Source organism: Merops nubicus, unplaced genomic scaffold (genome assembly GCF_000691845.1).
Source record: "Merops nubicus isolate BGI_N331 unplaced genomic scaffold, ASM69184v1 scaffold26250, whole genome shotgun sequence".
Taxonomy (NCBI): Eukaryota; Metazoa; Chordata; class Aves; order Coraciiformes; family Meropidae; genus Merops; species Merops nubicus.
The window spans coordinates 1-15,818 of record NW_008581246.1 but is presented as its reverse complement, the minus strand read 5'-3'; the positions used below and the strand labels follow the sequence as shown (position 1 = coordinate 15,818).

At 35.5% G+C, this 15,818-nt stretch overlaps 1 protein-coding gene across 1 annotated transcript in view; it reads right to left on the bottom strand.

Annotated features, from left to right (window-relative positions):
* TRIP11 (thyroid hormone receptor interactor 11) overlaps positions 1-13,506 on the bottom strand; it is a gene marked incomplete at both ends in the record, with an annotated part of 14,010 nt that extends 504 nt beyond the window's left edge. Inside the window, 10 exons of the mRNA XM_008949362.1 lie at positions 1-76; positions 2,168-5,197; positions 5,253-5,468; positions 6,477-6,517; positions 7,197-7,562; positions 9,242-9,407; positions 9,797-9,865; positions 10,705-10,980; positions 12,188-12,298; positions 13,430-13,506. The exon at positions 1-76 is cut by the window's left edge and continues 89 nt beyond it. Of these exons, the coding sequence (XP_008947610.1) occupies positions 1-76; positions 2,168-5,197; positions 5,253-5,468; positions 6,477-6,517; positions 7,197-7,562; positions 9,242-9,407; positions 9,797-9,865; positions 10,705-10,980; positions 12,188-12,298; positions 13,430-13,506 (4,428 nt within the window). The remainder of the gene's footprint in view (positions 77-2,167; positions 5,198-5,252; positions 5,469-6,476; positions 6,518-7,196; positions 7,563-9,241; positions 9,408-9,796; positions 9,866-10,704; positions 10,981-12,187; positions 12,299-13,429) is intronic.
* Between the last annotated feature and the right edge of the window lie 2,312 nt (positions 13,507-15,818).

Below are 15,818 nucleotides of genomic sequence, written 5' to 3'. Positions count from 1 at the left end.
CCTGCTGAAAGGAAACAGCCTTTTCCTGCATTGACTTAACTTCATTTAACAGTTGATTTAATTCTCCTGTCTTGCCCTGTTGAAGACACAAACAAGCATTTCAAATGCAGCAAATAACTTTACCAAAGGAGAGAACAGTCGATGCCTAACAGAAAAGCATACAGACAATACTGATCTAACAAGGAAATGGGCAGGACACTTATGACCCTACAGCACAGCAAAACATTCCAGAAAAGTATTCTTTTGAAGTTATTTCACATTACAAGACAAAGTGATTGCTAAAAGACACTATACAGATGCATTGTCTTACTGCTGTGAATAAACAGACACCTACCTATCTTCACATAAGAGATATGTATTATGTTCATAGTGTCTCAGTCATCTGTATACTTGAAAATTTCACTTTTTCCCCTCTTTTTCTGGAATCTGTTCTCTATGATGCCCATTTATTAGGCCACGCACATGTAAAGCATCAGCCTAGGTAGGTAAACTTGTCTGAACTTAACAATAAACGTGAAGAAAACTTTAAAAACAAACCACAATGTGACCTCATACAAGGATTAGCCTTCAATGAATAACAGCAATGTCCATCATGTCAAATTTTTATCAATAATGTTTCAACTTACATGCAATTTACTCTAACTTTAAATTGGCGTATAAAGGAGAAGTACGTGTTACACAAAATTCACATGTACACATGAATGTGTTTTCAATTTTCAGCATGCTCTTTGCCTTTTGTCTCATATGTTGCCCTGAAAGCAGCTATTTTTATTGAGTAAAACAATCTTGGTTTTTATCACTAACACTTACGACCTTCAATTATTTTTATTAATCAATCTGAATATAGTAAAATTAATTTTTCAGTAAAACATAAACCTGCAGGCAAACTTTCTCTTCTTATGCCGTGTTGTCTTCTGACATGTACACAAAATACAAAACTGAGTACTATTTTTCCTAGATCTCCATGATGAACAAAAAGTGTGTAACAGGAAATTCTCAGATTTTTGCAAGAAAATTCTCCAGACAGATGTTCCACACTTGTCAAACTGACAAGTCACTAGTAAATAAAAGCTTGCAGGCAAAGACGTGTAGCACAGAGAACCTAGCCAGACAGCGCAGATCTCCACAAGTTAGAATAATAGTAACAAACCCTCCAAAATAGTAAGATGGTGAATTTGTAAAGTGTATTTTTTATGAGCAAGACTGATGAATGTAAAAGAGTCTCAATAGTAATTCAAAGCTATTTTTCCACAGTATAACTGTACTTTGAGACAACAAAACTTCTCACTGTAATTCCACAGTATTTCTTTAAAGAGGACAGGGAAACCTCTACTGAGCAAACAGAGCTAAACTTCTGTCCTAAGTCAAACTTCTCCAAAAAAATAAATAATCTTAGGCTTGATATGGCCCTGAGAAATCTGACCTAGTTAAAGATGTCCCTGTTTATTGTAAAGGGGTTGGACTAGATGGCCTTTGAAGGTCCCTTCCAACTAAATACATTCTATGATTCTAGTTTTTCCACATGTATTATGTCGAAGTTGAGACCTCCAAATGGTAAATTGGTAAAGGTAGATATTGTTAAATGCAATTTGTATCTTGCTTTTCCAAATACATTACATCGCAGATTTAGTTGGTAGTTTGAAAATGCTTCAAGAGAGAGATGCAAGAGTGGTGAAACACTGGAACAGGTTGCTCAGAGGTGTTATGGATGCCAGAAGACGTGAATCACTGGAAGTGTTCAAGGCCAGGCTGGATGAGGCTTTGAGTAACCTTATCTAGTGAAAGGTGTCCCTTCCAAGGCAGGGGGTTGAAACTGCCTTAAAAATAATCCAATTTTGAAGGTCCCCTACAATCCAAACCATTCTATGATTCTATGACACTGTTCCTTGTACTTATAGCAGTGGGATGCTCATGTTCACTGTATAAGCAATTTCCACATAAATGAACAATGTAGTTTATGGCTGCACAATTAACAGATACCATTGTAAAACACTCACCTGCCACCTCTTAATTTCTTAACTTTGCAGGGGGAGGATTTTTGTTGTGGTGTAATGCAGTAAGAAGTCACAAATGGATTTCAGGCAAACACTTGATGGCTATATAGTCACCTGGTAATGCATTTTTGTGTATAATTTTAAAAGATATTTGTAAATAAGAATGCACATACCTGTTCTTTTTCTTTCAACAGCTTCTCAAAAGCAAGAGCTTTTTCCTTCATTGAGTGAGACTCAAACTCTTTCTCTTTCAGCATCATTGAAAATTGCATATTAGTCTCCTGAAGTGCTCGGAATTCTGTTTCTTTTTCCCTGCACCTTGCAACTATTTTTTCATTTTCTTCTTTCAGTTTTCGAATATCCATTTCTAAAATTAAATTTCTTTCTTTAAGATTAGTCACAGCTTGCTTCAAAAGCTCATTTTCATTTTCTTTGTTACTAAGATTTTCACTCACAGAGAGTAACTGATCACTTTTAGATTTAATTAATATGTCTTTTTCCCTCAGTGATTTTTGTAAGACATCCTGTTTTTCTTTGATTTGCCTCATCTCTGACTCAGTCCCTTGCTGACTCTTTCTTTCAATCTCTGATGCTGTAGCCACAGAATCAGATAATCGTTTATTGTTTTCCTGAAGAGTCCTAATAGTCGAATCTTTCTCTTGCAACTTCTTTTTCAGTTGTTCCAACTCCTTTTGAAGGAGTTTAGACTCATCACTGAGTACTTCAAGAGCACTGTACTGAATGCCTGAAAGCTGGGAAACAGTGGAAGCCATTGCCACAGATGGTGTTACCAAATCAAGTTTACTCAGGAGAAGATCCTTGGTGTTATGAAGCTGCCCTATGCTGTGTTGAACTTGTGCTAATTCCTGACTAAAACTTTTCAGCTTCTTTTCATTCTGTTCATAACTCTGAATCAAGCCATTATAATCTACCTGCAACTTTGAATTACTATCACTTTCAACTGAAATTTGTGCTTGAAGCTTGTGTAACTCTTCTTGGAGGTGAGCTGACTCATGCTGCATGTTCTGAACCGTGGTTATTACTTGTTGCTTCCACTCCTCCATCTTCTTTACTTGCTGTTTTAGTTTATCACGTTCTTGCAGAAGTTCCTCAAACTGGTTACTGTTAACACCTCCTGACTCATTATCAGTACCTGTACTGGATGTCTGCAGGACAGTCAATAAGGTTTGACATTTCTGACTTAGAGCATCTATTTCAATATCTTTTTCTCGAATGATACGGGATAAATTTTGAATAGTTTCTCTAGACATGTCTTGACTGCTGTTTTCAGATCTGTTAGATAACTTCTGATTCTCTTCTTGCAACCTTACCAAAGCTGCTTCTTTAGCAGCAACCATATCCATGATATTACGATACTCTGTTTTTAACTGACTGTTTTCTCTTGTCTTTTCACTTAGGACCGCTAGTACTTGTTCCCTTTCTATAACATAAGCTTGCAGCTGCTGCTGAAGACAAAGAACATCTTGCCTACAGGAAGCTGAAGAAACTCTAGCATTGAGAGCTTGTATTTCTAAATCCTTCTCTTGAATGATCCGAGTAAGTTTGCCAACTTCATCCTTAGATAACTGATCAATCTGCTGACTTAAATAAACATTCTTTTCATTTAGAAGCTTAATCTCCATCTCCCTTTCTTTGATACCTTCTACCAGTCTTTCAATTTCAGCTTTAGATAAGTCATGTTTTTCATTTCCATTTTCTCCATTAAGTGTCTGAACTTTGGTTTCCTGAAACAGATCAGAGGAATCAGTTTGAATAATCTGCCTCTCTTTGTGCAACTGAGTTTTAATTTGTTCAATTGTTTTCTGCAAATTTTTAATTTCCTCATCTTTCTCTAAAGAAAGTCTTTCATGTGTAACATTCATTTGCTCACACTGAAATTTAGACTCATCTATTTCCTTTCTTTGCTCCTGCAAAGACTGCTGAAGTTGCACTGTTGTTTGATTCTGATCTTCTATTGTTTTTTTGTGAACTTCTATTTCTTCTTCAAGATTATTCTTTATAATTTTTAACTGTGCAATCTCACTTTCAAGTTCAATAATAATATCTAGAGTTTTAGGCTCAACCACAGGCATAGATCTACTCTGCTGATCCTTCAGGCGTTCTATTTCTTCTTTCAAATGGTTATTTTCTTCCTTCATGACTGCAAGACTCCTGTCTTTTTCTTCCAAGTTCTGTTTTAAGACATCCTGCTTTTTTGAAACTTTAATGTATTCCTCAAGTTCCTGCTTCACCTGTAAGGCTTGATTTTTATATTTTTCAATAAATATCTCTTTTTCTTTTAAGAGATCTGTCAACTGCTTTTGTCCTCCTAAGCTAGTAGTCAAGATCTCTTTTGTTTCTTGATGGTCAATCTCCATCTGCTCAATGCTACTGTTCAGCTCAGCAATCTTAAAGTCTTTCTCTTGATTGAGTTTAACCAGGCGCTCATGTTCAAGCTGCAATGCAGTGGTATCCATACTACGTGCATTTGACAATTCCTCAATTGTTTGCTTATACTTATGTGCTTGTTCCAAAAGTCTCTTCTCTGTCTGGTTTAATTCGTTCTCTAACTGTCTTTTTTCCATTTTCAATGCCTCCACAACAGTGTCTTTTTCCAAATAAACTTTATTTTTCTCGGAAAGGGCATCAGTTAACTCCTGTTTTAGGTCTTCAATGGCTGCTGTCAGCTTTCCATTTTCTGTTCTGAGATCAGACAGAGATTTCTCTAAGTCTTCATTTTGTTTTTTATTTTCTGAAATGTCATTCTGTAGCTTTGTAATTTCCACTTCTCTTTCTTTCAGAACAAGATCTTGACAAGTCCAGTTAGACTCCTGATTACTTTTTTCGGTTAACTTGCTCAAGGACATAGAAAGTTCCTCCTCTCTTTCTTTTAGTCTCTGCTGCAATTCTCCAATTTCTTTTTTATTATGCAAATTACAGTCCTGGGCTTTCCTTAACTGTTCCTGAAGAGCTTTAATATTATCTTGAAGCTGCTGCTTACTTATATGCAAGTCATTCAGTGCATATGAACACTGGCTTAGTTTGTCTCTCTGACTATCTAACTCCTTAATGGTTTCCATCTTCTCCATTTCTAATTCTGATACTTTTTTTCTTTCAAAATCTATGTCCAATTTCAGCTGCTTGATGATACTATCAGCTTCTGTGTGTTGTTTTGACAGCTGCTCTTTCAGTGTAATCATATGCTGAAATGAACACAAGAATACATTACGAGAGGATAAATATTCAATAACTAGTTGCAATATTTATTATCTGAGTAGCTTCTTGATTCTCCTTGTCTAGTTCTTCCAGCTCAGCTATTAATGTTTCTCTTTCAGCAAGACTCTCATTTAATTCATGTTGTTTCCTTTCCAAATCTTGCCTTAACTGACCTAATTCTGAATTCTGATCCTCAGTACACACAGAAAGGACATTCTCATTTTTACGTTGTGCACTTGTCAGTTCCTTCTCAAGTCCCTCCTTAGGCTAAAAAAAAAAAATTCTGAATATTAGACTTTATCTTGTTAAAATTTATTCACTGTTCAGATTTGAAATAGTTTCTTTTTTTCCCCCCTCAACCAGTAAAGGAAATAATCAATTTTTATGTTAGAACCTCTAAGCCTACACATTAACCCAGTTAAAAATTCTCCATCATGAAGTATTTGTCTCTAATACTGATACACACCCATTTATTTGCTCATCACTAAGCTGAGGAGTGCAATTTACACGTCAGTACAAAAAGCCACAGTCTGACAAGCAAAGTTATATTGACTTCTGAGGTATGGACCCAGAGATGGGATAAATTACTAATATCTACATGAGATACCCTAAACACATAGTAGGCTGCATGGTGAGACAGGACACCCGAATAACATCCTCATGAAGAAAGCAAGGGAAATTCTTGAATGCATACAAAACGCAGAAGACCCCAGCTAAAAAAGACTACTGGATACAAAGTGAACGAAGCCAAATCTCTCAAGCCTGAGTTTATAAAGGACTAAATCAACCTTGCAAAAAAACCTAAAAGTGTGCTCCAGAGAAACTCTATGTTGCACTGCTTAACTTCATCAGTAAGACAAAATGCAGTATTATTAGAGTACTACATAGAAGTAGAGAGATATTTTACAACTGGTAACACTGCCAAAATAGAAACATGCCAAAGTAGAAGAGATGAAAAATGAAAAATTTTACAGAATGTAGTATTAATATTTTTAAAATGTATGTTATGGCAGTCTAAGTAGCAATGGGATAGGTAGAACTCTGCTAGTTTTCTTCAGCAGAGTACACTGTGGTGTTCCACAGATCAAAATGTATAAATTCTATCAATTCCCCATGTAATTATAGACTTAATCTACAAATAACCCTGTAATCAATACAATTATTATGTAGAAGTGTGAATGCTCAAAAAAATGTATAGTGACAGAATGTTTTCCATCAGTTACTGTTATTAACTTTTTTGTTAGCTTAATTTAGAAATTGCTTTACCTGATTTAAACTTGAAAGTCTTGCTATTTCGTTTTCTGCTTCTGTAAAGGTAAACAAAAAAAGCCACATCAATTTACTACTTTCCAAACAGCAGTAAAACTAAATCCTTCTCCCACCTTATCCCAACAACTCTGCTGCTCAAAAATGAATATCACAGAATCGCAGAATGTTAGGGGTTGGAAGGGACCTCCAGAGTTCGTCGAGTCCAACCCCCCTGCCAGAGCAGGACCATCTAGTCTAGGGAAGTTTCACAGTATTTCATCACCAGAAAGCAGAGCACTACTTTTACAAGTGAGTCTGCATTAGGAGAACTTTGATATTGCAGTGTATCAGTTATGCAATACTGAAGGATTTTCTACGTAGAGATATACTTCTTAAGCAGATGAATTTCAGTGTTTCTTTAAGAAGATATGTGCACTGTCTTTATACACAAAACGAAAAACTTCTACTGAGGCTTGCTTACTATTAAAGAAAAACCTACCGAGCAACGTGCAGATATAATTACTTACCTAACCAGAAGCCCCTATGATAATCATGCTAGTCCTAATTACGCTTCCTTCTCTGCTTAGTCTTATCTTGATGGAAAAGTCTTTTCTAAAGCAACAACTTTTAAAATGTACATATTCTCATATTCAGTTCCAAATTCTTAAAATGAATTCTTAGCATTAAAAGTGAAAACATCCTAAAATAAATAATATTTTTAAGTCATCATCTTTCTACCTAACAGTGCTTGCTGTAGTCTGACAACATCTTCCGGTAGCGATGTCTTTGATTGGAGCTTCTTCTCCTTTTCTTTCAGGAGAGCATCTTGCTCTGCAACAGAACTTTGAAGCATACTGAAGTCAGATTTCAGATTTTCGTATTTTTGCATTATTTGGATTTTTTCTCTATTTGCCAATTCTTGCTCTTTCAGAAGAATTTTGTTTTCTTCTTTGGCAGAAGACAATTTTTGGTTTAATTTTCTTATTTCATCTTCCAGGTCCTTTACAAGCTGTAATTCTTCCACTTTTGTTCCTTCTAGACTCTGAGCGGTTTTTTTCTGTTCATTAATTTTAGAGTCATCTATAGCATCAGTGCTCACACCACCTAAAAAGCAAAAAAGATTGTTGGCCATATTAACCAAAGCCAGCACTGTAGAACTCTTGCTTAAAAAGTCTCTTCTTCCACCCCTTATTCTGACAGAGGGAGACACTCTAAACCAAAGACATGGTCATCATCAACAGAAAGCTTACTTAAATAGAATTAACATTTGAAGCAGTGGTAAAGATATTACTGGTGTGATAAGCAGCTTTTCAAATACTTACACATCCCTGGATTGAAATAATTATAGAAGGTTAAGTGTTGCACAACATACTTGTTCACAGTTTATTTAAAATATGCTTGACCCCCAAGTCTCTTAGTGGGGAGACGATAATCTAATTTATGAGGATTTGGAATCCCTCAGTTTTCTAAGAATAATTTATCAAAGCCCATCTAATCGAGTCTGATGCAAAATCACTGTTTATAATTTAATTAATTAAATCTCAAAGGTTTGATGAATGGTTACTATAGAAAACTATTCTCTACAAATTGGTTTATCGTTTGCTAAATGATGCACAGTTTTTCACCTAAAGATCTCATTTTGCAGAATTGATGTTTTCACAGGTCCACCATACTGTCACGACATTCACAGTTCTGTACAATCCTCACAATGTAATTTCCAGCTATGTTACAAGAGTTTAAAAAGACATAATCAGAAGTGTACAGAAAAAAAAAAGTTAAAGGAAAGCACACCATGAACTAATTTCAGTGTAAGCTCTAATGCTTCACCCCACCCATCTGTATTATGTTCTCAAACAGAACCAACAAAATGAAAAAAATTAAATGCTCAAATTCATCAAAAGCTGAGCGGTATTTATTTTACAGACGACCTGTAATGCAACAGCTATAGGATTCCTACCTTTGCCTTCACTGCCTTAGCCCTGATGGCACATATATGTGCAGTATATATAGTACATGCAGCAAAAGACAGATTACATCTTAAGAGGCATCTGATTTTAAGAAATAAATTCCCTATCAGTACTATCTTAGAAATTAAGAGGCTGTGAAAATGTTTCGCTTACTTCCAAGAAGAAAATGGATTTCTCTTTCCAAAAGAAGAGTATATATTCCTTAGAATTCTGAGTTTTAACAGACAATAACATAGAGGTTTACAAGCAAATTTTACATATTTGTGCAAAGCGGCCTCTAAGGAAACCTAATGGACATGACTATTTTTATGGAATATGAAATACCTAGAAGACAACGAAAAGCTCCCTGTGAGAATTACTGAGCTTCTACAATCTAGTCGTGCCAGACTAAGGCATGGGCCTTATGGCAGTCTTTGAGCTTTTGTCAAGTAACCGAGCTGGCAGGTAGTTCTTATCAAAACTACTCTTGTGCTGAGATTTTATCTTCAATTTTCATATGTCTTGTCCACACCCATATTCAGTGTAAGTTAAGAAACCAGGAAGTGTAGAATTTGAGAGTACAACATTCTATATGTGTGGAAAATGATCTCGTCTAGACTGATGCATGATCCTATGCCATCACTCTGGTGTTCTAGTCAAACACAGCGAAGGTAAGATACCAGGACACGCATGTGTCTTCAACATGAAGCTGAATTAAAGCTGACATTGAAATGCCTAAACAACATGCACTTGATGTCTGTTACAGTTACATACATGTTTGATGCTTTAACCAAAATTCACTGTACATGAAATAAAAAAGCATGTGGTAATAAAGACCTTGCTGTAACTGATTCTCAAGTTCTTCAATTCTTTCTTCATATTCACTCAGCTCTTCTCGATGTCGACGACTTATCTCTATTAGTTTTTGTCTGTGTGCATCCTGCAGAACTGAAAGTTCATGTTGATGTTCATCTATTTCTTGACTTAAATTCTGTTTGAGCTCCTAAAAATACAATTAGAAAAACACAATGGAAGAATGAAGTACAGAAGCTTAAGAATGAAAAAATACAAAAGAAAGAAATGAGTTCTAACTGGTAAAATTTTCAGCTTCTGAAAGTGATTTTCTCTCATAAATACTAACATCATTCTTTTAAGCTTACCTACTATATTCATCAAATCATACAAACACCCCTTTGGAGAATAGCTGTTTTAAAATATTGTACTGCTGACTGAAATGTTGCTGTGCTATTACATGCCCACATGCATTTTAAAATAGAGAACGTGCAAGTGCTAGCATTGTAAATATTTTAACTACATTCACAAGTCATGTGACCATAGGCAGAACAATCAAGGCTAAAGCATCAGACTAATTTGTCAGAGTTGTCATCTTACCTTAACAATATTTTGCAGTTTACATATTTCACTTTGCTCAGCATCATTTATCCCTTGCACTTTGGAAGACTGAGAAAAGAAAAAAATCATATCTTTGTCAAAGTTGTGATAAATACATACATTTTTCAAATAAGTGCTTCCTCCATTTATACTCAAAAGTAGAAAGCAACAAAGCTAACATGAAGCCAAATTTAAATCTACAGTAATTTTGATTAAAAAAAAAAAAATGGACACTTCAATACAAACATTTTCTTTTTTATTTTTTTTTTTTGTATTATTACATGCAAATGCATAGAAGTTTGGGGTGGCAGGCATTACTGCATCTAATAAGACAAGAGTGTTGCTTAATTTTACTTCAGTATTTCCACATGGTGAAATTATACCTCCAAATCAGGCTATAGCTTGAAAAATGATGACTCACATCAACAGCTTGAAAGATTATATTTTCTTCTTTCAGCAGACTATGAATTACAATGGACATATTAAGAACTGAGAGAAGAGTAAGTAAAATCCATAGGCAAGTATCCAGCTATCACTTTGGACAGTATTGTGCTGTCAATAAATAATCAGCATTACAGCCAGTAAGAAGAAAAGTATTTTCTGAAAGGCTGCATAAAAATGAAACCCTGAAGTAGTATTCTAGGTGAACATTTTTGAAACTCTCTTCCTAACTTGAAAATGATCTATCATGAAAAAACATTTAGAACTTAATCACTGAATGCATCCCTAGTTACGTGATACCAAGATCATGACTAAATGATCATTAGGTTTCAGCTTTTCTGTGAAATCATGTTGCTTCTAGAAATTGTACAGCATGAACTTTCAAAAGACCCACTCCGAAAACTACTGCAATGAAAACACTAATTTGGAGGGGAAATGGCAGGGTAAGATAGAAGAGAACTACTCACCAGTGCAATCTGCTTCCAGTGGTCAACCTCAGATTCAAGTGTAGAAACTTGATTGGATAATTTATTAATCTCTTGTTGTGACCAGATTATATCTCCAAAATCCATGTCATCTCCTTCAAAACCTGAGGAATGTCTGACGACAGGAACATAAGAAGCTGAGGTAGTGGCTGGTGGCAAAACACCAGCTCCCACCTGCGCTGACTGAGCAGCCGTCTGTACTTTCTGCAGTTGTTCCTGTAGTGCATTCTGTCTAGCTTTTAGATGGCTGATTTCCACCTGAAGAGCGAAACACACTTTACTTTACCCCTTGGGGCCTTAGGAAACACGAACCAACCAAACCACTCCCCATCAGCCCAAATGAACGATCACTTTCACTAAAAAGAAAATGAAAAAATCCCAAAGACTCTCCTAATGGAGAAAAGCAACCATAGCTGATCTTTTACAAAGTATCTCACACAAGGACAGATATTAAAAGTTTTCTAAGTTTTCAGTTAAACAAAACTTCAGTAAACCCATTTGCTGATTTTTTCAACAGCCAAGGCACGTAAGCACTACAGCAAGCTTAGCAGGTTGCACAAAAAACTTAAATATTTAAAGAGGGTATTCAGATATGAAAATTAAGCAATATATGATGCTCCCCCAGTTATTTATATTACATTTGATTTCTTTTAAACTTAACAACTCAATGCATTGAAATGTACTTATTTACAAAATTATTACAATTATTTACAATAAACTGAAACTAGTGGCACGCAATTTTCTCATAACAACTCTGTTATTGTATTTAATAAGCAGAATTCTATACATGTCGAAATTTTATTTCCTCTACTTTCCACATCCATTTACAAATACAGGAGAAATAAACCCCCTTTTGTGTAATTTCAGGCATATTGGCAACTTTCTGCATTTAAAAGGAAATTTCACATTACATGAAATAATAATGAAATGAATGTAATGAAATAATGAATTTCATTACATGAAATAATGTGAAATATGAAATTTCACATTACACAGCAGGTTATAAAGTTGATGTTTCCATCACAAAGGGACACTTGTCAAATTATGAAAGCTAGTTTTGTTCCCTTTAATTGAATAAGTTAAGACAAATAATTATATCTACAGACAATATAATTGATTCATATGAGAATTTGGTACTGTTGCCTTCCTTCAAGACAACTGGATCAGATATACAAAGCAGTTTGTGTCCTTTCTCACAGTGATTCCAGAAAGAACAGAAATTTTTATTTATGTGTGACATTCCCAGAGAGTTTTCTCTTGTCTCAACTATCTCCTGGCAGTTCTGTCTATATTACATGATTCAATGAAACATATGTCTTTAGTCTCTCAGCATCAACAAACCAAGAGACCACAACTGTGACCAATACTTCCACTGAAAGGACACAGATACTGTAATGAAGAGATTAAACCGCATAATACGCAAGTTTATTGTGTACTTCCACAAATATTTTACTGTGTATCCTACCTCTTTCTGTTGAAGCTGATTTCGGTACTCTACAGATAACTGTTTTATCTGAAGCTCTGCTGCTTCATGCTTTTCTTCTAAATCACTACAGACTTTTTTCAGTCTCTCGTTCTAGCGAAATAAGAAAAGAATGTTGGTAAATTTGGAACAGTTCTTATGGAATTAGAAAAGTATAAGCCTGCTGAAAAGTAAAGAAATCAAATAAATTGTACAGATTTCTCATATTATTTCACTCAAAACACACAGTGATAGTAACTTCCAAATGTGGGTCCAAAGTCACATCCATGTCCAAGCTTTCCATTTTTATACGGCATGGACTTTAGCTCACTTTCATAAAAAGGCTTGTGATAACCAGACGCAAATGCTAAGAATTAAAATTAAGGGCTGAATTACATCTTAGTACAATCCAAAGGTGGAATTTAAAAACAACCACAAAGCACAAATCAAAACTAACACCCATACAGTTCAGAATTCTCTCTCTGACATTGGCCAATAGCAGATGGCAAGAGTCTAGAAAAAGCACCAGCGAGAACAGTTACTTCCCCAAAATACTACCTTAACTTCTCAGTGGTCTTGAGGGCTCAAAACATACACAAAAGTTGTTGATTTACAGACATAAATGAAGTCACAAGACCAAAAAAGTCCTTTGTAAAAGTACACAAAATCACTTTCCACAAGGGCACAAAGGATTTGCAAGCAGTTTTGGAAGAATACGCTCTGGAACTATGTCAAAATGACCATACAGTAGGACCACACAGACAGAGAACTGCATCAGGGAACATGAACAATCAGTATTTTGAAGCTTGCTGTGAAAGATATTCTGTCCAGCATAAACAAACATTCTAAATGTGCTTTTATTTGTGGTCATATATGAACTGCTATAAACAATTTTAAGTCTTTACCAGTTAATATTTATGAAAACCTGAAAGATATTTGGATCTGCAAGTTTTTCAGAACCAAGTGTATTGCTGCGGTCCAAGCACACAGGACAGGTAGGAACAGTCACAAAATGCAGCAGCCAGAAGACGAAAACTTGCACCACACAAATGCTCCTATAAACAAATGTGCCTCTAGCAGTCACAGCAGTTTTTCATCAAAAAAACAGCCACAGTCTAACACCACTGTCATCCTGGTTTCTTGATTTACCCCAGGGACAGGCAACTTTGGTGCAATATTTCATGTTTACAGGAAACAAATGTTATTTATTGTTTTTAATTACAGTAGCTTTCAAATATTTCTTACTTCAAGCTTTTGTGCTGCATTAATACTTTCTAGTTCTCTGAGTCTAGAATTGGACACATGGAGTTCTGTTGCTGCATCTGAAAGAAAGTGAAAATTTAAAATTTTATTAAACTACCTTTATTCTCTCAAGTAGACGTCAGTTGAAACCATAGTTATTAATAATTACCTTAGACTGCTTCAGTGTTCATTTCTAGGTAAATACCAAAACCTGCTTTTTTCAGAACATGGTTAGAAGTATTTTTCATACATACTTATGTGAAAGAGAGTCTTTCTGAACATAATTTAGTTCTCTCTTACCTGCGCTTTAAGTCAAATCAAAAAACTAACAGAAAAGTAAGGGTTAATGCTTTAAAATAATGGAATTGAAAAGTTCTTATTTGACCATTCTGTGTCACTGTTTTTCACTTAGCACTTTGCCTCTGATGTGAGTTATGTTTTTCTCAGTAATCTCATGTGACATTTCAAACTAAGAACTAGTTCCATACAACACACAAAACAGAGACTAAAATTGGGGGAGGGGGGCAAAGGTGGGGGGGAATCTAGCAAAACATGCAAAATAACCCACACAACAAAACACCAACCCTGCCTCCCACATGATGGCACAAAAACCCCATGAGACTCACTTTCATTTACAAAGATTGACACAATCTACCATTGCAGTTTATCTAACTCAAAAAGCACATAATTCTGTCCCTGACACTCTTCTTTTAATGATCCACCTATCTCAAATAGGCCAGGTTTACTTCTCCCACATCCCACTTGTAAAAGATGGAAATATCACATTTAAATTTTTCAACATTTGAAATAAAAATATTTTTCAAGTAAACACTACTTTAAAATTACCTATGCAGTGTTTAAAATGGATGCAGCTCAAGTGCTGCAGAGGCAACAATCTACCCATGAAAACTGCTAAACTGAAGATACTCAAGTCTGTAATCCACAAACACTAATTTCAGTTCAAATGGCAGTCAAGGCAGTGAATGTAAGGCATAATATTAAACATGAGGAATCATTAGGAACTCAAAAAAAGGAATGTAAGGAACTGCTTGAAGTGTTCTTTAGACCACACAATATTTAAAGGTTTTCATGGAAGATTACTTAGATGCCACTAGATTTTTTTCACACCCTCAAGACTAGTAACCCTTAAAAATGTACTACACTGAAATCCTTAGGAAAAAGTTGTTCACAGCAGTATCTAGCAGTCAAGTACATCTGGAAGTAACAACTGAACATCAGCACATCTCTCCTGCACAAACGTGTGAACCAGAATCTCAATTTATGTTTTAAAAGCGCAAAATGAATGCACTAGAAGACTACGCAGGTGAGCAGTGTAAAATAAATTTCCAAACTAAACTAATACGGACTTTGGAGTTTAAAACAATTATAGGTAAGTCTTTCAGGAAAAGCAAACTTTGCAGTTATCAGAATAAGTTTATTTCTTCCCAGCATTTTACCTGTACAGCAAAAATCCCATCCATATGGGACCAGTAGTATCAGCTTGCCAACAGGATTTATACAATACTTTCACAATCCTTCATAGTTGTGAAGTTGCAAACAAAGTAGAATTGTTAGATTTCACATTTAAGATGAGTGTTCAGAACTCTTAGCTGTTCTTTGTGGTTGCTATTCTTAACATTGCTTTGAGAAAACTAATTTTTCAAGAAGTTACAGTTTCACAATGGTAAACAATACTAGTGGACTAACCTATTCATACTCACTACCATGTTACACAATTTTTTTACTAGAGAATCAAGTTTTATTAAAAAACTCACAACAAAAAACATTACTAAAATGATAAAAGTCTAGAATAAATTCGTTATTAGTTTACTAAATATCTTACTCTGATGTCTCAGCCTTTTTGTTTTTACAACTTTCCTTTTTAAACAGAATCCATCCCGTTTTCTAATCCCTATGAAACAGGGGCCATGTTCTCCCTGGCAGTACAAGAGCTGTAGAACTGGACAGGTTTCTCTGGGCCCAGCTGAAATGCAATAGCAAACACACCAGAAAGGCTGGACCTTCGCCTGTGTGACACGTCAGGCTTAGATCACAACAGTGGCAACAAAATCTCTGTACAACCACTACTACTCCTCTGTGCAGTTTTGTAAGACCACTCTAAAAGCAGCTAATCAAACGGGGTTTTATATAAACTATGCAAGTAGAAGGGAATCAGAGCGTTTTTTGTGTAGTTTCATTACTGATCAACAGAACGCTTCACGCAATTCAAACTTCCGAATAACGAACCCAGGCAAGGTTTGCCTCTGCTGTACTAGCCTGGGAATGTGTTTGTTTATTCTCCAGATCCTGCGGCCACAGAGACGGAAAAAAAAAACGAGACCGAAGCGAGCGGAGACGGCAGCTCTCCAGGAGGCTTCGAGCCGCGGATGGG